At 44.8% G+C, this 25,842-nt stretch overlaps 2 protein-coding genes across 5 annotated transcripts in view; one reads left to right on the top strand and one right to left on the bottom strand.

Annotated features, from left to right (window-relative positions):
* Positions 1 to 17,544, top strand: part of POLH (DNA polymerase eta) — a 41,613-nt gene extending 24,069 nt beyond the window's left edge. For both annotated transcript variants that reach the window (XM_045498332.1, XM_045498333.1), the window contains 7 exons: positions 3,494 to 3,663; positions 5,385 to 5,488; positions 6,659 to 6,778; positions 7,539 to 7,662; positions 8,198 to 8,263; positions 11,624 to 11,793; positions 13,516 to 17,544. In XM_045498332.1, coding sequence (XP_045354288.1) covers positions 3,494 to 3,663; positions 5,385 to 5,488; positions 6,659 to 6,778; positions 7,539 to 7,662; positions 8,198 to 8,263; positions 11,624 to 11,793; positions 13,516 to 14,410 — 1,649 coding nt within the window. In that variant the 3' untranslated portion in view covers positions 14,411 to 17,544. The remainder of the gene's footprint in view (positions 1 to 3,493; positions 3,664 to 5,384; positions 5,489 to 6,658; positions 6,779 to 7,538; positions 7,663 to 8,197; positions 8,264 to 11,623; positions 11,794 to 13,515) is intronic.
* GTPBP2 (GTP binding protein 2) lies at positions 1,902 to 25,656 on the bottom strand. 3 transcript variants are annotated; one of them, XM_045498335.1, is made up of 12 exons: positions 25,427 to 25,655; positions 23,632 to 23,658; positions 23,154 to 23,338; positions 22,692 to 22,800; positions 22,298 to 22,495; positions 21,825 to 21,999; positions 21,445 to 21,664; positions 20,887 to 21,022; positions 20,483 to 20,541; positions 19,704 to 19,875; positions 19,112 to 19,276; positions 1,902 to 2,024 (listed from the first exon to the last, which is right to left on the bottom strand). In XM_045498335.1, exons 1-12 carry the CDS (start codon positions 25,610 to 25,612, stop codon positions 1,995 to 1,997), a joined length of 1,662 nt encoding a protein of 553 aa, XP_045354291.1. In that variant the 5' UTR covers positions 25,613 to 25,655; the 3' UTR covers positions 1,902 to 1,994. The 3 variants fall into 3 exon arrangements, with proteins under 3 accessions (XP_045354291.1, XP_045354290.1, XP_045354292.1); XM_045498334.1 differs by lacking the exon at positions 1,902 to 2,024 and adding an exon at positions 12,297 to 18,876 and having other exon boundaries at positions 25,427 to 25,654; XM_045498336.1 differs by lacking the exons at positions 1,902 to 2,024; positions 22,298 to 22,495 and adding an exon at positions 12,297 to 18,876 and having other exon boundaries at positions 25,427 to 25,656.
* Positions 25,657 to 25,842: the final 186 nt, after the last annotated feature.

The following is a 25,842-nucleotide window of genomic DNA, read 5'->3' on the forward strand; positions in this document are numbered from 1 at the left end:
TATAACAGGTGGTTTTAAAAGAAGGATTAGATTTGGGGGCACCTAGGTGGCTCCATCAGTTAAGCCTCCAACTTTAGCTCAGGTCATGATTTCATGGTTCATGGGTTTGAACCCTGCATGGGGCTCTGTGCTGACAGCTCAGAGCCTGGAGCCTGCTTTGGATTCTGTGTCTCCCTCTCTCTCTGCCCCTCCCTGGCTCGTTGCTCTGTCTCTCTCTCTCAAAAATGAATAAAACATTAAAATTTAATTCTTAAAGGATTAAAGATTATATATATGTACGCATCTATATGTGTACATATATATACATATATATATGTATATAAAACCTCACAATCCTATGAGGTACAGTACTATGTTCGTATCATAGACAACAAAACTGGATCTTAGAAAATTATAGAACTTGCTCAACGTCCCATAGTAAGTTCAAAAGCCAGTATTTGAACACTGCCTGACTGCAAAATATTCTTTTAACAATTATGCTATATGTGTTACAGATAAGAGCTAAAACACTTTAGGGTTGCCTGGGTGGTACAGTTGGTTGAGCCTCTGACTTTGGTCCAGGCCATGATCTCATGGTTCATGGGTTCAAGCCCCCATCGGGCTTTGTGCTGACAGCGCGGAGCCCACTTCGGATTCTCTGTCTCCCCCCTCTCTGCCCCTCCCCCGTCTCAAAAATAAATAAGCATTTATAAAAAGTTCTAAAGGACGTTAGTGGGGCACCCCAAAGTTAGCTAGAATAGCTGGAGAAGACCACATGATACATGAGACTTGAATAAGCCCTCAAGTATAGATAAGATTTATTTAAGCAAAGGGGAGAACAGAGTTAAGAAGTGAGAACAGGGAAATAGAATAAACATTGGATATTCAGGAAATTGTAAGGATATAATAAATTTGGGATTAGTGGAAGATGAATTGAAAAGGCCAGATGGTCTTCAATGCCAGTTTTTAGAGTTGGTGCTTTATTCTGTAGGTATGAGAGAGCTAACAGTTTTGAACAGGGGATAAGATGGATAACATTGGTATTTGAGAACATTTCATTCATGGGTATTGTGTAAAATGCATTTAGGGAGAGGGTGGTTTAGGAGTTAAGGTCGTCTGGGAAAGAATGAAGAAAACCTGAATAAAATAGGGTGGGTGGATATGCGAAATGTTTTAAAGTGGGTTTCGTTGACTAAATGGGGAATGAAAGCAAAAGGAAGCCAATATTATTTAACCTTCAAACCTTTAATAGAAATAGGGAGTTGTTGGGGTGCCTGGGTGGCTCAGTCGGTTAAGCATCCAACTTCAGCTTGGGTCATGATCTTGCGGTTCGTGAGTTCGAGCCCCACGTCAGGCTCTGTGCTGGCAGCTCAGAGCCTGGAGCCTGCTTCAGATCCTGTGTCTTCCTCTCTCTCTGTCCCTCCCCTACTCACTCTCTGTCTCTCTCCAAAATAAATAAACATTAACAAAATTAAAAATATGGTTATTTAAAAAAGGGAGTTGTTTGGGAAAGGGAATCTTTGAAAAGGAAGATATAATAAAGGTTGATTTTAGTTATTTTTAGAAAATTTAGTGAACTATAGTTTGAAACTATAATGAAAAGTTCAAGAAGAGTTATTCTGTAGGGGGGTGGAGATAAGAATTAGAGTTTAGAGGGGCGCCTGGGTGGCAGTCGGTTAAGCGTCCGACTTCAGCCAGGTCACGATCTCGCGGTCCGGGAGTTCAAGCCCTGCGTCGGGCTCTGGGCTGATGGCTCAGAGCCTGGAGCCTGTTTCCGATTCTGTGTCTCCCTCTCTCTCTGCCCCTCCCCCGTTCATGCTCTGTCTCTCTCTGTCCCAAAAAATAAATAAACGTTGAAAAAAAAAAAAAAAGAATTAGAGTTTAGGAGTTTGGGGATAGAGATTAGGATTTGCATGTATTCAGCATAAGCAAAATGAAACATAAGCCTGTAGCAGTTCACCAAAAGAAAAAAGTATATATACAGAGAGGAGAAGGAGGAGAATGTTGCTAAGTATCTACCAGGGTGTTAGAGGAAGAAGACAAGCCTGCAAAGGAGAGAAGCAGCAGTTATCAAGAGTTGGAAAATACTTCCTTCTATGTGCTCATCTTCCTCCTCTATATACATGAACCTTCATTATACCTCCCCATAGTTATTTGAGTGTATTTTCTTGCCTTGTTCATACCTCATTACGCTCTACTTTTTATAATATTTTATTTATTTTTAAGAGAGAAAGAGTGCAAATGGGGGAGGGGAAAAGAGAGAGAGAGAGACAGAGGATCCGAAGTGGGCTCTGTGCTAACAGCACAGAGCCCAGTGTGGGGCCTCAACTCATGAACCATGAGACCATGATGTGAGTCGAAGTCGAATGCTTAAATGACTGAGCCACCCAGGCACCCCTCATTACTGTCTCTTTAAACCAGCATTCCTAGGGCACCCTGGTGGCTCTTTTGGTTAAGGGTCCAACTCTTGGTTTTGGCTTAGGTCATGATCTCATCGTTTGTGGGATGGAGCCCTGTGTCAGGCTCTGTGCTGACAGCATGGAGCCTGCTTGGGTTCTCTCTCTCTCTCTCTCTCTCTCTCTCTCTCTCTCTCTGCCCCTCCCCTACTCACTCTCAAAATAAACTTGAAAAAAAAAATGAAATATTTAGGAGTGCCTGGGTGACTCGGTTAAGTATCCAACTTTGGTTAAGGTCATGATCTCGCGGTTTGTGGGTTTGAGCCCCATGTGGGGCTCTGTGCTGACGACAGCACGGAGCCTGGAGCCTGCTTTGGATTCTGTGTCTCCCTCTCTCTCTGCCCCTCCCCCACTCATGCTCTGTCTCTCAAAAAATGATAAACATTTAAAACAATTTTTTAAATAAGTAAATAAATAAACCAGCATGTCTGCATTTTCTATATACCTCCCTCCCTTGCTATATATAATCATTTTTTAGGCTTTTCTCAAAACTGACTAGTTCAAAATTGGATAGTAAGATATTTTCAAGGCCCTGAGTCCAAAGCTATATCTAATTTCAATAGCTTATCAGAAGAATAAAACTAGTGTTTCTGATTGGATTTTAGCTACTCATCAGGAGAACCAGTCTCCAAAAATATATAAATACATTTATTTTAAAGTGTGAGTTAATTCTGAATATTTTCTAATTAAATAACAGGATTCTTGGGGGTGTGCAAGGGAAAGTTGGAGGAAGAAAATTCCAGAAAACCAGAGTGAGAAAACAGATGTACTTTTAAATCAATGATCGTGAAAGACAATATGAATATACAATATGTGTTGCATATTAGAACTATAAGGTTCAGCCTATGCTGAAGCTAAGGCTGCTGGAATTGATAGGAAGGAGAAATTGATCTCTTAAGTACTGAGAAATCTTGTAAATGACTGCCATTTTGTGTGTGTGTGTGTGAAAATGTACATTCTTAAAGTACCCTGAAATTGAAGCAGTTTTCCATTAGATAACACAAATAAAATCCTGACTCTAAAAAAAAATGTCTAAATACAACCTTTCAATTTTTCAGAGGAGATGCGAAAACAAGGCTTATTTCAATGGCTTGATTCTCTTCAGACTGGTAACACCACCTCTCCGGACCTGCAGCTCACTGTTGGAGCAGTGATTGTGGAGGAAATGAGAGCAGCCATAGAGAGGGAGACGGGCTTTCAGTGTTCAGCTGGAATTTCACACAATAAGGTGAAGGCTAATTATAGGTTTCAAGGCGAAACATAGATATCTGCAGTTAAATACAGCAAGGATGGATATGACTGGGACATTTAAATCATTACATGTACATTTTGAAATGGGCTTCTATTTAAAATTCATTTTGAGGACCAAATAAATGCGTTCGTAATTCCTTAACAAGGGAAATGTCATTAAACATGCGCTTTCCTAAGAAGCAGGCTGAAAAGTTTGCAGAAAATGCTTATACAGTTGTATCCATAAGATTTCCTTAATGACTGAACTATCTGTGGAAAGGAAGAGGTTAGTCTTTGAATTTTATATGTGAACCTATTTCTTTTCACTTGCTGAATATCCCTGAATTATCTCATTTCCTTTGTGGAATTGCCTGAGTATTTTCTGCTTTTGCCTATTTCCTCCTTTCTAATGAGAACAATAAGAGAGATGGAATAGTAAAATTTTATTAGTTTGGACCCCTATTTTGATTTAGAGAATAGACAATTGTCCATAATATAGGGGCAGAATAACTGGTTTTCTTTTTAAAGTGCTGTGAGGGTCTGGAATCTTTGTCCCCTTCTGACGAGGCTCAATAATTGGGCAGTGGCTGATTATCCCTGGTTACTACCTTTTCCCCCTTCCTCCAAGAAGAGGAAAGTTGCCAAACTATCCCACAGAGTTTTAGAGGTTTCTTCTGGTTGAGTGAAGGGAGGGGAAACAAAAGTCCCATTGTAGTAATTTGAACAAGACTAAATGTTGCCTAGTAGAAGTTCTAGAGAATCTCTCCAGTGAATTTAAAGGATGATTTTATACTTTTCCTACCAATTATAATTTGTGAACTGATACCACTGAAGCACCTTATTCTTTCAAAAGAGTTCTCAAGGACTTAAGGTTTGGGTTTTTTTGTTTTGTTGTCCCCCCCCCACCCCCATTTTGAAGCCTTGTTTCTAGTAGAAGATGTTTGCTATTGGAGGATGATTTTGAGATCTCTATCACAGATACTTGAATTATGGTAACCTGTGTTAAATCTAGGACTCAAAATGGATTAACCATTAATCAAGAAATGTAAATCAGGGGCACATGGGTGGCTCAGTCGGTTAAGCGTCTGACTTCGGCTCAGGTCATGATCTCATGGTTTGTGGGTTTGAGCCCTGCATCTGGCTCTGTGCTACAGCTTGGAGCCTGGAGCCTGCTTCGGATTCTCTGTCTCCCTCTCCCTCTGCCCCTCGCCCACTTGTGCTCTGTCTCTGTCTCTCTCTGTGTCTCTCTCTCTCAAAAATAAATAAACATTAAAAAAAAATTTTTTTTAAAGAAATGTAGATCAATGTGGTAGGGTAAAACAGGTTTGTTTCAGCATTTTCATATGCACATGCCTAGAAATGCACCTTATGTAAGTGTCCTCTGCAGCTTCTCTGGGCTTTTTCCCCTCTTGAAGTGGGAGAACCTTAAGGAATTGATGGGAATGGAAAAAAAAAAAACGACCAAAGGGAAACCGAGAATAGATGTGGAAAGAACAATGAGGATGATGATAGTGGGTCATAGTTTCCACTGAGGATGTTGTGGGACACCAAGGTTTAGAGATGTCTTGAGTTTCTGGTTTTGTTTTTGTTTTTAATGTGGAAACCATTAGTAACAGCCCTTAAGCTGTGCCTGTGTTTTTATGTGTATGTTAATATTCACCAGCTCTCTGTGTGGGTGAGGTTGACAGTTACGAAGTTTTTATGCTTTCCATGCTCCAGGTCCTGGCAAAACTGGCCTGTGGACTTAACAAGCCCAACCGCCAGACCCTGGTCTCACATGGGTCAGTCCCACAGCTCTTCAGTCAAATGCCTATCTACAAAATGTAAGTATTCAGGGAGTACCTTCAGTGTCACTCATATACTTGTGAAAGCACTCTGGTTTCTTCTGTCCCTTATGAGAGATTGGTGCAAGAAAATGTAGGTAACCAGGAAGGCAGAAGAGAGAGAACACAGGAAATTTTGAAAAACACAGACTTTTTTTCCTAATGAGCCTTCAATTCTGGATTATCTATGGAAGTTACTTAATCCTGAATTTTAAAAAATGAACTGAGTTTTAGCTGTGTCTTTAATTTCCTTCTAGCCTTTTTGTTCAAGTCTGTTACTAAATAACAAAACCAATAGGAATTTTACTTCTTTTTTTTCTTCTAATATCATCCCGAGGTGTTCAGGGCTACCAAACTGCTCCCAAAGTAGGTATGAGAGAAAAATCCAAATAAACGAATAACTAGGCTGTGCATACCAATTGTGTGTCCTTGATAAGGGCTTACACTATTGTTGAAGGGACAAGATGAAGGGACAAGACAGTTCAAAGGAACAGTGAAAGTGCTATTAAGACTGTACATGAATATTTGCTAAATGAGTTATACAGGTAGTCATCAGAGTTCAGAGAAGAGAAATCTGAGAAACATTTATGAAAACTGCATGAGATTTTGCCAGATGATAATTGAAGAGCAATTCTGATTTTGATAATGTTTTGAACAGAAAGGGGGGAAAGTATAAGGTATTTGTGGTGAGCTGGGACATAAACCAGGTTAACTGGACCATGTTGGAGAAGATAAGTGACAGAAATAGGACTGAAAAGGTAGGTTGAAGACATATTATAGGAAGCTTTACAGGCAAAGCTTAAGAATTTTTATTATATTCTTAAATATAAAAGGTTTTCGTCATGAAAAAGATTTGTCTTGGGGTTGGAATTTTAATCCCTAAATGGGACAGTAGATCCTGTAAAATTGAAAAATTTTTATACAGTTGACTTTGATAACTAATCAATGACTTTAACCTTTTGTTTATGCTATTGTTAATCTTCCCAGGTCCTAACTCCCAGAGTATTTGAATCATCTAGTCTTATACTAGGAAATTAATAGTTTACAGGAGCAGTACGTGCTCTCATTGTCCCTGAACCCTGTGGAGAGCTACTTACAGAAGCAAAATTTCTTATGTCTGCTGATAACCAGATATTTATGATGTGACCTATAAATTCTTTGTCTTGTTAGCCGTAATCTTGGAGGAAAGCTAGGGGCCTCTGTCATTGAAATCCTGGGGGTGGAATACATGGGTGAACTGACCCAGTTCACTGAATCCCAGCTCCAGAGTCATTTTGGGGAGAAGAATGGGTAAGTGATTCCTAATGTTTTTCAATCATGACCTGTATGGAGATGCTAAAGTCAAACACAGACAAAAGCATCCAGTAAAATTTAGACCTATCTTTAACATTTGTTCCTCGAGATAATTTCTTTGGTTCTTTTGCTTTGAAATGTTAGGTCACTGTGGCCTGTCATTCTAGAGTAGTTTTTCATTTACCTAAGTAGGTTGATAGGCTTGGATATTTAGAGCATTTCCGTGTGCTGAAATGCTGGTAATTCCTTTAAAACCTTTTTTTTTTAATGTTTATCTTGAGGTGTGGGAGGAGGGGCAGAGAGAGAAGGAGACAGAGGATCCAAGGCAGGCTCTGCACTGGCAGCAGCAAGCCCAATGTGGGGCTCAAACCCATGAACTGGAAGATCACGGCCTAAGCGGAAGTCAGACACTTAACCACCTGAGCCACCCAGGCACCCCTCCCTTAAAATCTTCGTATTTAGACTTATACCAAAAAACTTGGGGATATGAATCAGTGGCTTGCTCAGCACTTTTCCAAAAATACAAATGATGAGTTGGCTTTAAAAAGCACAACCAGTATCCCTCTCCTTGGCAATATATTCCACTAGCATTCACTGGGAAGGGCAGGGATTCTGTCAGAGGTGAAGTATACTTACTTCTGGACAAATTTTTCCATTTCTATGAAGGAGACAAAAAGGTAGTGCAATGTAGGCATTTTATTTTAACAAGGATTATCATTTGCTTTCACCTTAAACTTTTTTTTCCTGTTTTTATTAGATCTTGGCTATATGCCATGTGTCGTGGGATTGAACATGATCCAGTTAGACCCAGAAAAATACCTAAAACCATTGGCTGCAGCAAGAACTTCCCAGGAAAGACAGCTCTGGCTACTCGGGAACAGGTAGGCAAGCATTCTTGAGAGAACATTGCCTCTTTTGAGGGGGTTAGTGGGTAGGTTTGGGTAACTGCAGAACGTTTCGTAAGTTAGACAGGGCCATTCTGTTGTAAAGTATGAAGTTCTTTTTTTGTGTTGAAAATGGACTAAACTTATTATTTTTTCCATGATTTATGTTTTCTATCCAAAAAGAAATAAGATGAAACTGACTGAAATTTGAAATGGAATTACTCATTTTTTTGGTAGATGATAACTTGGAAGGCCTGGGATATTATGCCTCAAGCTTGTGTGTTATTTTTTTTCTCAGAGCTGGAACATGCCTGAAGTTCACCTGACGGCATTCCAGCAGGAAGAGAAAATGAGAATCTTGAGCTAAGGCAGGTCAGAGTACTGAAGATTTCTATGATCTGTGATCTCTTGGTTATAGGGGAGACATTATTGCACACTTAGATTTGTGGGAGAATTGAACAAATCCTCCATCTCGTACGATAATAAACCTAGAATTTTTAAATGAAAGATTAAAGTCTCAACACTTTTTTAGGTACAGTGGTGGCTTTTGCAATTAGCCCAGGAACTAGAGGAGAGACTAACCAAGGACCGAAATGATGTAAGACTTTCTTTCTTTATTCTTGGGGTGAGTTTGGGGATTTAAATACCAGTTGTTGTGTATCTTAAGGAGTGGAAACAAAGATACAAAAAGATACCAGACTAGGAAGTTTTAAGAAATCTTTTGGGGCTCCTGTGTGGCTCAGTTGGGTGAGCGTCCGCCTTCAGCTCAGGTCATGATCTCACAGTTTGTGAGTTTGAGCCCTGCATCAGGCTCTGTGCTGACAGCTCAGAGCCTGGAGCCTGCTTCAGATTCTGTGTCTCCCTCTCTCTCTCTCTCTCTCTCTCTGCCCTGCTCCTGCTCTGTCTCTCTCTCTCAAAAATAAAAAAAATTAAAAAAAATCTTTTTTCTTTCATAAAATTCAGCATAAGATCTGAGTATCCCATCTCCCTCGTTGCCATTTGCCTCTACTCTTTTGTATATTCCTTATTTAACCCTTCCTACAATCCTGAATATACAGTGGATCTTCATCAGAGTACAAAGCCATTAAATAAGACACTCAGGGATTAGACTGTAAATTATTGGAACTTGCAGTCCATGTGACAAAGTAGTGCTGGCAGTTTTAGAGACAGTGCATGAAGTCAAAGACTTGACATCTGATTAGTTTCTTTATCCTCTCCTTTAAATAAAATAGCTTTATTGATATTTTACATACCATAAAATTCACTCACTTACAGTACACAGCTCAGTGGTTTTAGGATATTCCAGAGTTGTTCAGCTATTCCAGAATCAATTTGAGAACATGTCATCACCCAGAAAAGAGATCTATACCCATTAGCAGTTACTTAGCCCTAGGAAACTGCTGTTGTGCTTTATCTTCATACACTTCTTCGGGACATTTTATATAAGTGGAAGAATGCAGTATGTGGCCTTTTGACTTGCTTGAAATCTTTTGGTTAACATATTTTCAAGGTTCACTCATACTGTAACATGAATGTTTATGAATGAACAATATTCTATTATATGGATATATTTTGTTTTTCCATTCATCAGTGAGTGAATATTTGAGTTGTTCCTACTTCTTGGCTGTTATGAACAATGTTGCTATGAACATGCATGTATAGATTTTTGGGTAGACATGTTTCATTTCTCTTGGGTAAATGCCTAGGATTAGAATTGCTGGTTCACATGGTAACTATGTTTAGCATTTTGAGGAGCTATCAGACTTACACTCCTAGCAGTGTAAAATTAATTTTACTATCTTTGTTACTGTGTTTTTATTTTAGCCATACTAGTGGGTGTGAAGTGGTATCTTACTGTGGTTTTCAGGTGCTTATTGGCCATTTTCTTATCTTCTTTGGAGAAATTTATCAAGATCCTTTGCCCATTTTCGAAGTGGTTGTCTCTTCATGATTGAGTTTTAAAAATTCTGTGTATATATTATATATATATTCTCTCTGTCTATATATTATACTCTATGTAAGTCCCTTGTCAGATATTTATTTTGCAAATATTTTCTCCCATTCTGTGGGTTTTTTCACTTTCCTGATGGTATTGTTCGATGTGTTCTCTCATGTTTCAGCATCTAGGGGTCCTACAGGTCAACTGTATACTGTCAGAAATCATCCCAAACTACCAGTTTGCCCCTTGTGGGGGTGAATGTTTGTTCTCGGGTGGGCAATCCCAGCTGTGTTATGGGCCAATTTGCCTTTGCCCACTAGGTGTCGCTCCGTTCTCATTTCTCTTTATAAGCCTTCATGCAACACAGTGGGGAAAAATCTCTTTCTCTTTAAGCTTACAAGGATTTTATGCCAAAAGTAATTCTGGACATAGAAGATCCTTGTCACTTCGCTGTTTAGAGTATTCTAGTGGTTTCCCTTCATACTTAAGTCATGTGTAGACTTAATTTTGTATTTTTATTTTGTCATGACCAAAATGATTTGGTCCCTGGCTACTTCTCTGGCCTTATCTCCTGTCCTGTCCCCGTTCCTTCTCTGCTGTAGCCTCGACCCCACTGGCAGCCTTCCCTTTTATTTAACACACCAAACTCCCACGTTAGCAGTTTTGTTCTTGCCATTCCTTCAGCCTGGAGAATCTTTCCTCATATATTCTTAAAATTTCCTCTCTTGCTTTATTCAAGTCTCAAAGGTCACCTTCTTCAAGAGGCCTTCCCAACTACCCTATCACATCAGGAGCTTTCATCACTCTCTTCCTTACTCTGCTTTTTCTCATAGAAATACAGGGGCGTTGGGTGGCTCAGTCGTTGGCTGGCTCAGCATCCAACTCTTGGTTTTGGCTCAGGTCACGATCTCAACAGTTCGTGAGTTCAAGCCCCACGGTGGGCTCTGTGCTGACGGTGCAGAGGCTGCTTGGGATTTTCGCTCTCTCCCCCTCTGTCTCTGCCCCTCTCCCGCCTGTACTCACTCTGTCTCTCTCTCAAAATAAATAAACTTAAAAAAAAAAAAAAAGGAAAATAGAAATTTCTTATTTCTATTACATGCCTACTTGTTTATTTTCTGCAGTTCCTATCACAAGACAAGACCCATGAGGGCCTGAACTTTATTTTGTTCTCTCCTATGTCTCTTTGGTGTAGCTGATACATGGTTTTAGTCAATTGCCTATTTCTATTCTCTGAAGATAAATTCTTATGAACTGTATTTATAAAACGTACAAAAATACAAAATACATTTTTACCCAACAAAATATTTGCTGCTGTTGGCTTGTTTGCCTTAGGGGTATTTCTTCTCACCACCATCTCCTGATTCTGGAGGATCCCTATGTAGACTTTTCGCCTTCTTATATTTCTGCCCCTTGACCTTTATTTCTTAGTTTTCCTTGCATCAATAGTGTTCATTTGGATGTCTAGACTTCACTGAAAATTGGGTCAATGATCTTGCTTTCTAGAGGCAAGCTCGCTACACTGTATCTTCTATAGACAGGGTATAAGGAGGAGGTGCTAATGGAAACTTCTGTGCTTAAGTATAAGAGCATCACCAGCAGATTAAATAATAGACCTACTACTCAATCTTGACATCCTAGCTTGGATCTTCCTCTCAGACAATTACTTAAATGAATCTTTCCCTCAGTCGCAAAATAAAATAAGTATTTGTTATAATCTTCCTGCATAGACAGCACAAAAAAACATTCAGGGAAAGAGTTCCCATTTTCATTTATTCTATCCTGTTCCCATCACCTGTCAAAATATCCTAGATATTCTAATATTTCATCCTTCAATTCTGTCTGCTCCAATTACTTCTTGCACTAAGAAACAAGCATAAAATATTAAAAAAAAAAATTAAACATGACTATTTCCAAACCATTTCATCACCCTGGTTCTTTTAATTTCCTCTCAAACAATTCAATATATAGAACCCAGATGCTCACAGTAACTTTCTGGTCTCAATCCTTTTATACCCGTAGAATGACAGGGTGGCCACACAGTTGGCTGTGAGCATTCGTGTACAAGGAGACAGACGTCTCAGCAGCCTACGCCGCTGCTGTGCCCTTACCCACTACGATGCTCACAAGATGAGCCGTGACGCATTTGCTGTCATCAGGAACTGTAACACTTCAGGAATCCAAACTTGCTGGTGAGTTTAATTCCAGCTTGTCTTCTCAGAAGACACTTGTACCCTGTCTTTCTCTAAAATTAGTGGGTATATAGCTTTCCAGCTGGGGTAGGTTCTTGGTGACTCTGGCTAGTGGGACCTATCACAGAGAGGAATGGAAGAAAACAGCACACCAGAAAAAAGGCAGCTTGCCTACAGCTTCTTTGCCTGCCTTTGGTGCATTTCAGTTCAGGGGTGGGTTCCAGGGGCAGAATAATCCAGTACTATCCCCGCCTTTGCTGCAGTCGGGAGGAACAAGCAATGGCATGTGGGAGTATAGAAACTCAAGTTTCAAGGATCTTGAACTTGGGAATTTCAGCACTTAATTGTTCTATCTTAAAAACATCTTCCTTGACAATGCAAGCGACCTATGTTCATTGATAATCTCAATCTAACATCCCAACTCAGTTACAAGCTCCGCTGGTATAAAACCAAATGTCGTATTACATTTCACTTCATTTGGTCATGAAAAATAACCAAATATATGATTGGAACGTGTTCATTTATTGTTCAGATATTAATGATTTTCAGTATTGGGATCCTCTATTTATTTATTTAACATAGCCTATTACATTGAGAAAAGTATTCCTAATTCACAACGGAAATACAATTTTGTGGGAAACATAAATTGGTTGTTTACTTATAGATCTATACTAGAGATTGTAAAAAATAATAAAGGAAAGAAAAGAAAAAAAAAGGTTTCATTGAACACCTAAGTTATTGCTTATCTAAACATGTGGATACTACTGTTGTTTGTGCAGACCTACAATACGATGGGGTCTCTAAAGCTGGACTCCTTTGTTCTTTATTTGGAATAATTTATTTAACTTATACTTCCTTATATATGTGTTTATTTTCAAATATTGAACAGTTTCACTGAACCAAATGATAAATTATGATACTATGTTCATATGAAACCTTATAACTTAACAGACTCTTAACAAATACTTACCAGGAGTGTGAAACCTATTGACAGGGAAGCATCAAAATGATCTGATTGTAAGACTGTCCAGAGCATGAAACCAGAGGATAGTGATATACTGTTATAATAATTTTAAAACAGCACTTACTCCCTACCTCGTCGAGGGATTAATCTGTTTATAAAAGCACATTTTATCTTCTGAAATTCAACTCATGTGAAAATGTATTTGAGTAAACAAAATGAGTAACTTTGTGACAGGAATTTCTTGAAATGTTTCTGAGACTAAGATAGGTAATCCCAGTTGTGGGATTTCATGCTCTAGAAATTTGAGTTGAAAGTCTGTCAAAATTAGGGTTAGATGGTGTCCTCTTTAAAAACAGAATGGAATGGCTAAGAGGATTTTTTCAAGAGACTTTCCAGTCTGAATACTCTAAAGCTTTTTTGTTGCCCTGAATAAAATTTCTTGCCTCAACCCAGGATTATAGCTGTTTTTACATATGTTATGACATACCTTATGAATACCTAGCAGTCAGGGGATGCAGTTTCTATGTCTGACCTGGTTAGATGTTCACCAAATCAGCAGTTCTCAAGATGTGGTCGTAGGCCAGCAATATCCGCATCACCCAGGAACTTGTGAAGAGTGCCTATCCCAGGTCTACTGAATCAGTATTAATCTGATACCCTAATATTTAAGAACCATAAATCCTAGAACCATAATCCCAGTCATTTACAAACTGAATCTGTGACCTGGTGCTAATCTTGTTCCTTTACTTTCTATACAGGTCTCCTCCCCTCACAATGCTTTTCCTCTGTGCTACCAAATTCTCTGCCTCTGCCCCTTCATCTTGCACAGACATCACCACCTTCTTGAGCAGTGACCCAAGTTCTCTGCCAAAGGTGCCAGCTACCAGTTCAGAAGCTAAGACCCAGGAATGTGGCCTGGCAGGGACAGCCACTAAGAAAGCAGCCACTTCTCTGGAATCATTCTTCCAAAAAGCTGCAGAAAAGCAGAAAGTCAAAGAAGCTTCAGTGTCATCTCTTACTGCCACTACCCAGGCCCCCACGAGCAATTCACCATCCAAGCCCTCGTTACCTTTCCAAACCAGTCATGCTACAGGAACCGAGGCCTTCTTTAAGCAGAAGAGTCTACTTCTAAAGCAGAAACAGCTTAATAATCCTTCAGTTGTCTTCCCTCCACAAAATCCCCAGTCCAGCCCTAAAAAGTTAACAAACTCTTTTCCAACAGAATATCCAGATTGCACCCCCATCTGTCAAGCAGTATTGAAGGTGGGATCCTCTAAAACAACTCCTGCAGGGATGGATTTGGCCCAGAATAGCCCAAGCAGTCTTGCTTCTGTAACTTCCAAGTCTGCTCCGGAGGTGGCTCAGAAGTCAACTACTACCCCAAGTCCTGTGGCAGCTGAGGACCAAGTGCCCTGTGAGAAGTGTGGCTCTCTGGTGCCTGTATGGGAAATGCCAGAACATACGGACTATCATTTTGCATTGGAGTTACAGAAATCCTTTATGCAGTCCCACTCCTCAAACTCACAGGTGGTTCCTGCCAGTTCTCCTCAGGGCAAAAGAAATCCCAAGAGCCCTTCAGCCTCCAGTAATAAACGCCCTAGGCCTGAGGGCATGCAGACATTGGAATCATTTTTCAAGCCGTTAACACACTAGTGCTGCCCTCAGGCTTGCTGCAGGGTTTTAATATTTTACCTGTAAACTAGGAGATGGAAACGTGTTTACTTCTCAAGGAAATCTGTAACTTTTATACAAGAAAAATAATCCAGTTAGATGCTGAGTTAAGACCCCCATCTCTTCACAGGCATGGATTCTAATTCCATTGTTGACAGAGATGTAAAAACTGACTTATCTTGCAGAGATACAACTGCTCGGAGTTTTTAATCATTAAAGTTTAGGGACGCAGTGTCGGTAAAAATGTGTGGGCCTTGAAGCCCACCAGAGGCACTTTCTTTTTCATCTGTAAAACTGATATACCTTACTGATGATTGGAAATCAAAGACAAGGTACTTAAAGTCTGTAGCTTAAAGATTGGAACAGAAAAGTAATGGAGAAAAAACGTTTTAAAAAGATTTTTCCTCAAGCTCTGTGACAGGGGCAGTTTAGATAACGCTTTGACCAAATGTGAGGTTTGAGAACGTGAGGTAAAGGCCTGAAACCCTAAAGTGGTAACTAGTTTAGGGCAGGGCTCTATACACAGAAGCTACTCAATAAATACTGAATTTCATACAAGTAAACCCTATTATGACCACAATTTTAGCCACTGGCCCTTCTGCCTCTTGTGTTTGGTCTAATGTAGAATGAGAGTGTTCGTGGACTAGTTCAGGAACTCTGTTTAGATCGGGTAAGTCATGATCAGAACTAGATCCTCTCTGGGATCTTGCTAGTTAGGGCACCTAGGTGGCTCAGCTGGTGACTCTTGATCTCAGGGTTGTGAGTTCGAGCCCATGTTGGGTGTAGAGATTACTTAAAACTAAAATCTTAAAAAAAAAATCTTGCTGGTCTGAGTGTGATTTTGAGGAGCAGGAGCATCAGCATTATCAGGGAACTTCTAAGAAATTGTCTCAGCCTCACCTTCACCCGTACTGACCCAGAATCTGTATATTAAAGATTCTCCAGGGTGTTTGAGGACTACTGATCTAGAAGATGCCAATGGCAAGCCAGGTTTGTAGAGGGCCATGACATTTCCTTAAACCCTAAAGTACAAATGTGAGGTAGTGCTTGGCTTTCAGGGTCACTGGCATGTTCATCTCTTTCCTTTTGATGTTTGAATATTTAGCTTAGGGCTTATCGTAGCTTTCTGCACTTGTCCATGCTGATAGTTCCATCTTCTTTTCTTTTTCTTGGCTTTAGAGAGTGCGCGAGCAGGGTAGAGGTGGGGGGATAGAGGGAGAGAGAATATCTTAAGCAGGCTTTATGCTCAGCACGGAGCCTGTCGCAGGACTCAATCCCACGACCCTGGTATCATGACCTGAGTCGAAATCAAGAGTCAGACGCTCAGCCAACTGAGCCACCCAGGTGCCCTTACAGTACTGTATTCTTAATCTCTGTTCTTATATGTGGGAAGTCAGCTTTTTTGATATAGGAAACCTTGAGTCACACAGAGAACCCAACCGAAGATGAGCTGAATTAGGTGGTGTGTTGGGGGAAGTGGGTAGGAAGAATGGTGTACACATCCCATCTCTCATATGTACACAAAAATCAACTGCTTTTAAAGCAGTTTATAAATTAGGGGTCTGTGTTTAGTTTGAAGGAAGTGGGGAGCATTTGAAAACCCTGAGTCTAGCAGGAAACTCTCTTCAAAACTATCTTCCTCTTTTGAGGTAGTTGAATGCTGTGTACCATGGCCCTTTCCCTGCTAGATTTATAGTTTCCTGAAGGCAAGAATTCTTGCACGTAATAGGTACTTGATATTCATTGGATGAAACATATGAAGTAAGCAATTTTAGATGATTACCAGAACTGGAACAGTAAAAATGTACATACGGCTGATGGGGGTGAGGGGCTGTGTTACACATCTTTTTATCCTCCTAAACATTTCATTGATGTAGCAAGGTATAGCTCAGTGGTTCCTGAAGATATCTCATTAAATACTGAGATCATTTTCTAAAATTTCCTTTCTTAATCCAGTGAAATTTGTTTTGTTTTGTTTTTTAAAGCCTAAAGAAGCAATACTCTCCTTTGGGTACTGTACAGATCAAGTGAAACAAATTTTTAACACTTTGCTTGATTGGAAAGAGAAATTGTGAGTAGAAACTTTAGTTTCACTGGACTTATAAGAGGCCAAGATGGGTGGGAGTAGTGAGTAACCAGTAACAACAATACAAGCAGCACACCTATTTTCTTGGAAATGCCAACCCTGCCCCAGCATAGTGGCAATAAGCCCATGGAGGTACAAGCAGACGGACATGCAAAGGTCAGTGTTGGTTGAAAGCTATAGTACCTTTTTGCTGAACATAAGCTTTTCTCATAGCCGTTTATCAGCAACTGTACAGACGGAAACGAACCGCTCTTAGTCCCCGACACAGGAGGAAGTTCTTCAACCACAGGCTACTTATAGTAGCCAGTCAAGCCAGTGGTATTTTTAAAAGCAGCAGAGCTTGAATAGTTAAGGAAGCTTTTACTTTAATACCCTGGAGACAGAAGGCCTCGCTGGACATTGGGCCACATTTATCATTAAATTTCTTTTGCAAGGATCACTGCTCAAAACGCAGTCCCATAAAACATGACCGTCAGGTACTCTGAACACAGAAACACGAAGAAACGACTAAGGTGTGGCCAGGTGGTTCCAAGAAGCCAATTTAGGCTATGTAAACCTCACTTCGAGCTTTTTTGCATTGCTAGGGAGAGCGTGAGGGCCAGATTAACGTGACTCTTAAATTCCACTCTTCATTAAGTAGCTCACACACTAATCTCCACATCTCTGACATGGCACAGAAGTGGGCTCCTCATCACTGTGACCATAGCAAGTGGCCAACTCCTCAAGTGCGGGCTGGTTACCTGTCTCAGCTGAAAAGGCAGCGGTTTCACTTTCTATTCTGCTTGCTCAAGAGCAATGCAAATAAGCCAGAATACCCAGGTCACAATACTGGAACGCTGATCGCATGGGAGGGACAGGAAAGGGAGAATGGTAAATGATACCAGATGGGCTCTTTTCTCCATCCAGGGCTCAGTAGTGCTAGGGTTTCACTTGTCTCTAATCCTAAAGAGGAATCTAGCTCTGGAAGCTGAGCCCGTATCTTAAGCATAAGCACAGTGTATTCAATAAAACATTTTTATTCTGTACAATATATATGTGTGTATTTAAATATATATATGTATGTATATATTTATATTTATATTTATATATATATGTATATGCAGAGAAACCTGAACCAACAAATCCCTGAGTCCGGGGAACCCAGGACATTAACAAAGGGAAAGGAAGGAGTCCATGCCCTAAAGTGTAGGAAATATGGCAACATCTTTCCCTTTCCCCCAAGCTCCCTGCAACAGAGGGAGGATTTAACATGGGAGCAGGAAGGGTGGAGGGGGTACAGGATGGCAGGATGGGGAGCTGTGGGTCAGGTCCCCAGTCACTAGTCTGGGAAACTAAAACACTGTTTGATCCAGCATTAAAACCAACAAATCACTGCAGAGGAAGGGACGAGACTGATTGACATGCAGCTGACCTTCGGTATGCCAAGCCTCAGCTTGGCAGCCCCACTCCTGGGCCAGCACAACAAATAGCACCTGTGGGGCCTATGAGCAGAAAAGTGGAGAATGGCCCTTGAGTGAAGGGAAGGGAGACAAAGCTGAGGAACAGACCTCATGTCTCAGCACAAGGTGGGAGCACTGCCCCTGTGCCATTTCTTCAGACTCTGGGCCAAGACCTCATGTCTCAGCACAAGGTGGGAGCACTGCCCCTGTGCCATTTCTTCAGACTCTGGGCCAGCTGGGCCAGCTGGGCCAGCTTCAGACCCGGGAGCAGCTGTCTTTTGTCCACAGTCAAGTAGAGATGGGCAACTTACATGGCCTTGAGAAGAGGTATACAAAAAGGAGTGCTTTCGAGGACCACCCCCAGTTGTTGTGACAATTCCTGAAGTGCAGGGACCACACCGGCAGATCATGCCCAGTCCAGACAGTGGGGCCAAGGTGGTGGTGGTCAGCTCCCTCCGGTAGACAGGCCGTGGAGTTCCCAGGGTTGATGAGCCAACCAGGTGGACACAAAGCTGCTGAGCACTGCCCTGAATTCTCCTGTCTTCTTGAGAACCTCAGGACTGCCCCACCCTGGCCACAACAAGCTTGGCACCTCTCCAGAAAGGTGGCAGGGAGCAAGGGGCAGAGAGCACCGGTCTCTCCCTAGCCTATTAACACACAGAGCCGCCAACAGGGGGGGCAGCATGGCCAAAAGTCACCTTATATATTGTGGGGACGGCAGTAGAGCTGTGCCTGCCTGGAGGAGTTCAGAAGCCCATGTTGGCCTGGGCCTCTCCTGCCGCAATGGCTTGCACATCAGTGACATGGCCGATGCCCTTGGTGACACCCTCCCGGAACAGCAGCTTGGCGCCCACCTTCAGGTACTCTGGGTGTTTCAGGAAGCGGAAACGTACCACTGCCTTCTCCCCTGTCCGCAGCTTGTCCTGCAGCAGATATGCCGTCACGGGTCCTGGGCAGTACCTCCCATCCCATTCTCTACCAGCCTTGGCTCTCCACCCTCAGGGGCCTATCAGGCTTCTACCCACCCAGAGTGGGGCTTTGTCCCCTTTACAGGATCAGGGAATTCTCTAGGAGTCTGGGGCCAGGCGTCCTTCCTTTCTGGAGGCAGAAGAACTATGACTTTCCCCTGGAAAAACAGCATGGCTGGGTCCCTCTCACCTTGGCATGGATCTTTTCCACCACTGCTGTCTGACGTACGTTGCCCACATGTACTGTCACCTGGAAGCCTCGCCGGAACGTGGTGGCATGGAACAGTAGAACTATCTCTGCCTCGAACACTGAGCAGATGGTGGGATTCATCTCGGGACTCACCATCACCATGCCCTGGGGAGGCACAGCCCCCAGACCAAGGGCAGACCTTGCATTAGTCTCTCCCTTCCCCACCACCCTCACACCCTTTCCAGCTCCTGAATTTCCTCTTCCTCTAGGACTTCAAACACAAAGACCTCAACAGACAATATTCAAAACTCTCCACTTAAAACCCTTCCTTATCCCTCCCACGTCCTCTAATCCTTGTGCTAATGTTTAGTATTTGTAAGGTCCTGGATATTCAGGTTGCACGACAACGATCCATATTTAAGTATCCTGAGTATTCTAAGCCTTTTTCAAACAGTCTGTGGAACCAGCTTCTTGGGTTAGAGACTGTGTTTCCTTTGAGTTCCTCTGAAGCATCTTAGGTGCTTCTCATTCAAGCAGCCAGTGTCCCAGGTACTTCTCTGTGTTCCCTCTGCAACCCATCCTCCCACCTCACCTTGCGAAGAAGTGCACGGTCAAAGTCCCCGAGGGCCAACGTAGCAGCCTGACCAGCTCGCAGCACACGACAGGCAGAGCGGTTGCGTTGGATGCTGCATACTCTCAGCTCCAGGAAGCAGCCATCGTCCGTGGGGCCCACTACCAGCTGGTCTCCCTCACGGCAAATCCCACTGTAGCCCAGAGGGCAGGTGGCACAGCATCAGCCTAGGCCCCCCCCGCCCCAACCTGCTTCTCTGTGAGGGTCACCCAGAACATTCTTTCCCTTCTAAGGCTGACTCCCTCAGGTGGGGGGGAAAGACCCTAAACTCTGGCATGTAGGCAGGGGAGAGGCCCAGTTCAAGGTTCAGACTCTGAAGGCTAATACCTGGAAAGGCCAGTAGTGATGGCTAGAGAGATACCTGCTGCTTTGACACTGAGTACCTGGTTCCTGAAAGAGCAAATTATTCCCTTGGGTTTCACTCTCTGCTTTGAAAAGAGTCTTAAGGGATCTTTTATTTCCCTACATGCAAATGAAGTCAGTTGAATACATCTGGGGCTCAAGACCCACATTTCTCCCTCAGGGGCCGGGAGATGCCCAGTGAGCAGCAATACTGCTTGTTCCCTCGTGAACCAACAGACTAGCTTTTTCTAGCTGTTCTCATTGTGACAGCCCAATCCAGAAACAAGCACATAGTTTGAAGGGCTCTGTTCAACTCCAGGGTCCTTAAGGCCATGACCCAGCATATGGGTATGTGAGGGCTGAATGGGGTAGGCAGCAAGCAAATCAAAGCAATTCACCTGGAAAGTGTTCCTCCAACAACAGTCCCCACCTCTGGTACTGTGTAGATTTCATCCACCTGAAGCCAAAGAAAATGCTATCAACGGCCAGCCAAGCCCAAAATCTCAAAACAGGCTCAAGGCTCAGTCAGAAATAGTCCCTCCCAGGGGCGCCTGGGTGGCTCAGTCAGTTGAGCGTCTGACCTCCGTTTGGGTCATGATTTCACTGTTCATGAGTTCAAGCCCCACATCAGGGTCTCTGCTGTCAGCACAGAGCCTGCTTCAGATCCTTTGTACTCCCCCACTCCCTCTGCCCCTCCCCTCCTCACATGCATACTTTCTCAAAAATAAAAAGAAACAGTCCCCCCCCCCCCCCGCCCCCCGCCCAGTTCCTCAGCTCACTGCCTGTTCAGGTGGCCAATTACCTGAAACTCTGTCAGCTGCTGCATGAGTTCCTCCTGCTCCTTGCTGTTGGTAAGTGGTGGCAAGATATTCAGAAAGACTTTGAGCAGGTCCAGACTCTCTCCAGACACGCTGGACAGTGTGAAGATAGGAGTGACACTGTAAAGGAAGGCAGCGAATGGACAGATAAGGAAACTTCTAACAGGAAGCAGAGGCTAGAGCTCCATGCGTGCAAAAGTGAGCTTCTGGGGCAGGGGTGGGGGGCAGGGGTACCTCTCTCCTATCTGCTCACCTTTTCAGGAGCTGAGTCCTCTGTCTGTGAGCCAGCCAAGGAGTGTGGCTCATGAGGCTTATCTCAGGGACCAAGGGAGACAGCGAATGCCTGGCATAGCATTTTGTCTCCTGGGTTCCAGGCACTAGCAAAGCTCCAGGCTGGCTACCACAGACTTCCTCCCACAATGCCAACCAGAAAAACCACAGAACTGAGCCAGAACTGGTCTGGACCTGGGGTGGGACACCACACCCTGGGGCCCCATGGCAGCCTTCCCTGTGGATCAGGGTCTGGGGTGAGAAAGGCTTACTTGGGTGACTGGGCAAACTGTTGGGCAGCCGTGACAGCATCATCCTCGGAGGTGACCAGCATGGGGACCTTGTGGCAGCCAGGCTGCTTGAGGACCCGCTCTAGCTGTCGTACCGTCCTCTCCACTGTGGTCTTGGCACACAGGTCCACCTTGCTGACCACGATGAAGAAGGGCACTTTCAGGGCCAGGGCTAGCCCCAGATGTTCCCTTGTGGTGCCAGCTGCCTCAGAGAAGGAAGGCAGGCAGTAGGAGAAAAGGGTGAGAACATGGGAGGGAGCAGAAGGAACAGGAGAGTTTGTCTGGCTCCCAGATTTGAGGAGGCCCAGGGTAGGAGAGTCAGCACCCCCCTCCAGCCCCGTCCCTGCCCCGATGCCTCGTACCAATCCCAGTGTTAGCACTGACGAGGAGCAGGGCACAGTCAGGGCAGTATGAGGTGAGGCCAAAGATGGTGGTGTGTAGGTACTTGTGGTGGCCTGCCAGGTCGATGAAGGTGATCATCTTGGAGCTGCTTTCACAGATCTCTTCTGCCGTCCGTGAGTCACTGTAATTCACCACCTGGCCCAGAGCCCAGGGCTCTCAGTGCCCCCTGCCAGCCTCCCCAACCCTTTAAGAGTTGCCAGGACCTAAACCGGTCACTGGGTGACCCTGCCTCTTAACCCTGAACCCCATATCTGATTTGATCCAGCTGATTCCCCATTTGTTTTCTAAGGAGACAGAGCTTGTTCAGTGCCCTCAGGGTCGTCTTCTACACTACTCCGACAAGTCTCCACACTCTGCCCTCGGACTCTGTCCTTCACCACTACCATCCCATCCTCAGAGTCTGGCCCCACTGGGTCCCGCTGATTTCATGCACCTCTCCCTTGCTGTTAAAGCCCAGGATCTCGAAGCTGATGCTGGAGGTTCGGCCAGACTGAATCTCATGCAGGTGGCGGAAAAGGTTGAGTCGAGCCCGGCCCCGCCCATTGTCCAGCTCTCCCTGGGTCAGGACTCCAAGCAGAGTCGACTTCCCTGAGTCCACATTGCCCAGGACGGCCACACGGAGGTCTAGGAACTGTGGATGAATTGCCAGAGGTAAGGGCTCCAATCCCTTACATCGCTCCATGGATGGTTGAGTTAAGGGCAGTGACACTCCCTGGGGACCAAATAACGACCTGGACACCCCCAGGTTCCCGGGCCAGTGAACAACCTGCCACCAGAGGCCCTCCTGGGAGCGTGGGCGTGAGAGATAGGGAAGGGTGTGTGCTCACCTGTTGGTTGTCAGGGACCTTTCGTACCAGCACCTCGGTAATCTTCCGGGGCATGTCGCTGTCATAATCCACTTCTCGCTCCCGGAGAACAGTGATGTCTGCCCCGACCCTGTCATCACAAAGCCATACTGCCACACCTCAACTTTATTCTCCTGCCCCCCACCTTCCGCCCTCTGGACCAAATGGCCTTCCCACACCTCCCAAACACCCTACTTCACTTCTTATCACCCTTCAATCTATCCTACATCCTTTGAAACAAACAAATCTTAAATCAAGGAGCAAAAAAGCCTAGGTCCAACATGGAGGAGCCCAGAACACTAGCCTTCCCTACTTTAGCCTTTTGTCAAGAGTAGGCAGCAGAGGGAAAGTCCCTCCTTGGCCCCTCGGGCCCAAGATAACTGGGTATTCACAGGTCTTCTCCAGAGGCGGGTGAGGAGAACCGAGGGAGAATGGGAAGCATACTTCTCTGCCATCCGGTGTAGGGTCTTGAGGGATGCCCGCATCTCCTCCTCGGCCAGCCCCACCAGCAGCCCATTGTCCTCTACCCCAATCTGGTAGACAGCCTCACCGCGGCCCTCCTGGAGCCGCCACTTCATCTGTGTCACCAGGTGCTCAAAGCGGTACTGGGATGGATTCACCAGCTTCAGCTTAGGACAGGTGAGGTATCGTAAGAAAATAAGGTCAGAGATACTCCTCCTAAACCCACGTGCTTCCCACCTGTCCTGCTCCAGGGACCAAGACCTTCCCTTCCTCCTTAACCGCCCCCCACCCCCCATCCCTGGCCTCCTCTAACAGTCAGTCTCCCTCCATCAGAATGAGGTGCAGAGCCCTTACCCTGAATCATACTCCTAAACTGCTATAGATAATGAAATTGAAAGGATCTCAGACAAATCACGCCACCCCCCCCCCCCCCGGCCAAACACCCGAGCCTAAGACTCACTTTATATTCGATGTTTCCATCTTCAGCCTGAAAAGAAACAGAGAACAGTTACCACACGTTGTCCTGACCCAACTTCTGCTTCCCTTTGATTCTTGCTGGGGCCCAGGCAGCTAACTTGAGACAGCAGGAAGCTCAGTGGCACCTGCTTAGACAGGTGCCTGCCAAAGGTCATTGGCAGACAAACCCTCTACTCAGCCCCAGTGGACCTCTCTGAAGGAAAGGCCTCTAGGAATACTGTGAGTCACCCATCTAAGCCAGAAACCGAACCCTTAGCCCCTCCTTTCTTTGATCAATGGTGGTACATTCTTCCTAGACACAAGTTCACCCCCTCCTTTCCCCTGGGGCCTCAAAGTTTTGTCCCCAGGGGTCTAGATCTCCTCCGTGTTCAGGCTGCTGAGGCCCTTCTTTGCTACTGGTCTGGAAGACACCATTTCCTTCCTGCCCACCCCTCCCCGCTGATGTCCTCAAGCATAAGAGGCTGCAAGAGGTTCTGGATCAGGGCCAAAGGGTGAGCTCAGTACTGGTCACTATAAGCCTGATGAGAGAGGAGCCCAGGTAAAATGAGGGGCAGGGCTCCAAAGCTGGGGCTGAGATGAAGAGAAGAAACTCAGAAAATGCAATAAAGGGGACAGACTCCACCAACAAGACTCACATGCCTCAGATGATGAAATCCCAAATCCACCCACATAATTTCCTCTACCTCTTCCCTCTATCAGGTGACCCACCAGAGAAGCAACCTGTTGCCTGAGCCTTCCCCTCTAGGGAGCAACGGGGTAAGAGATTTGCTTGTTCTGCCTGTCCTGCATTTTGGCACTGCTCCTCCCTGGCCATTTCTTTTTCTTTTTTCCTTCCTGTCATCATTCCATCTCTCCAACGCCTTCTGACTTCCAGGCTCTCATGGGTCTTCACCCATAATCTCTACTTCATGGAATATAAGGGAGATCTTTTCCCATTAGCAAAGACCTTCCTTTTTATCATCTTGCTAAAAATGAAAAATTAGGATGGGTGGCTGCAGAATAGTGGTAGAAGGATGACGGTCTAGGCCAATAGTTCTCAAAGTGTGGTCCCAGGACCAGGTAGCATTAGCACTGCCTGGGAACTTGTAAGAAATGCAGAGTATCAGGCCCACCCCTGACCTACTGAATCAGAAACTCCAGGGGTGAGGCAGCAATCCAGGGGATTCTGATACATGCTAAAGTTTGATAACCACTGGCTCAGCTCTTCCCCTCAGTCCTCCTTTCCTAAGGGGCACGAAATAGCAGTTACTCTCTGCCTTAGGGATAGATGGAGCAAGAATGTGGAAGCTGTCCCTATTTCCTCATAGGACAAAGGGCGGGAAGACCTAAGCCTGACTGTTGTCTGTTTTTATACTGTGTACTCAACGATACAGACGGAACATATTGCTCTTTTCCCCAGTACTCCCCTGTGGAACAAGTTTAGAAAACTCTCTCCTCATCCCAGGATTGAATCTCCCTCCCTTCACAAGGATGAAGCGTGGGTATTCTACTCTGCTCTTTCCAAGGGGATAAAAGTGGGATCATCTTTCCCCACTACTCTTCCTGAGGTTACTGGACCAGAATGGGAGGGATCCTCCCTCCCCACTCTTCCTCGCTGGGGTCTGTCTGACCAGAGGGAAGGTACTCCCTGGGGTCTTAGGACCGGAAGGAAGGGTTCTCCTCTCCCCTCCGTGTTCTGACACCGGAAGGGGGTATCAATTCCCTCTGTCCTGCCTCCCTGGAGTACCGGGACCGGAAAGAGTGGTTTCCTCTCACCCGCCACTTCTTATGGAGCTCACCTCGGGGGGCAGGTACGGAGGGTTGTTGGCTTTGCCTCCTCTGTTCCTTCCGTTCTTCTTTTTCCCCTTCGGGCCCCCGCAGCCGCTGCTGCCGCCGGCCCCCCTTGCCTTAAGGGTTCCGCCCACGGCCGGGCCTCCTCCGGGCCGGCAGCAGCCGCCGAACAGCTCCGATACCCGCGAGTCCATCCGCCGCTGCCGCCAGCCCCCCGCCCGGCCCCTCCCCCCCCCGCCACCACCACCGCCGCCGCCGCCGCCGCTGCTGCCGCCGCCGCCCCTACTGCCACCGCCGCGTCCGGCCAGCCAGAGGAGAGCGGGGTGGGGCCCTGCGCAGGCCACGCCCCCACCCTTCTCTGGCCCCGGGTCGCGTCAGAAACAGCCGCGGGGCACCACGGGAGATAGAGTCCTCAAGTCTGGGA

Source organism: Leopardus geoffroyi, chromosome B2 (genome assembly GCF_018350155.1).
Source record: "Leopardus geoffroyi isolate Oge1 chromosome B2, O.geoffroyi_Oge1_pat1.0, whole genome shotgun sequence".
NCBI classification, from domain to species: Eukaryota; Metazoa; Chordata; class Mammalia; order Carnivora; family Felidae; genus Leopardus; species Leopardus geoffroyi.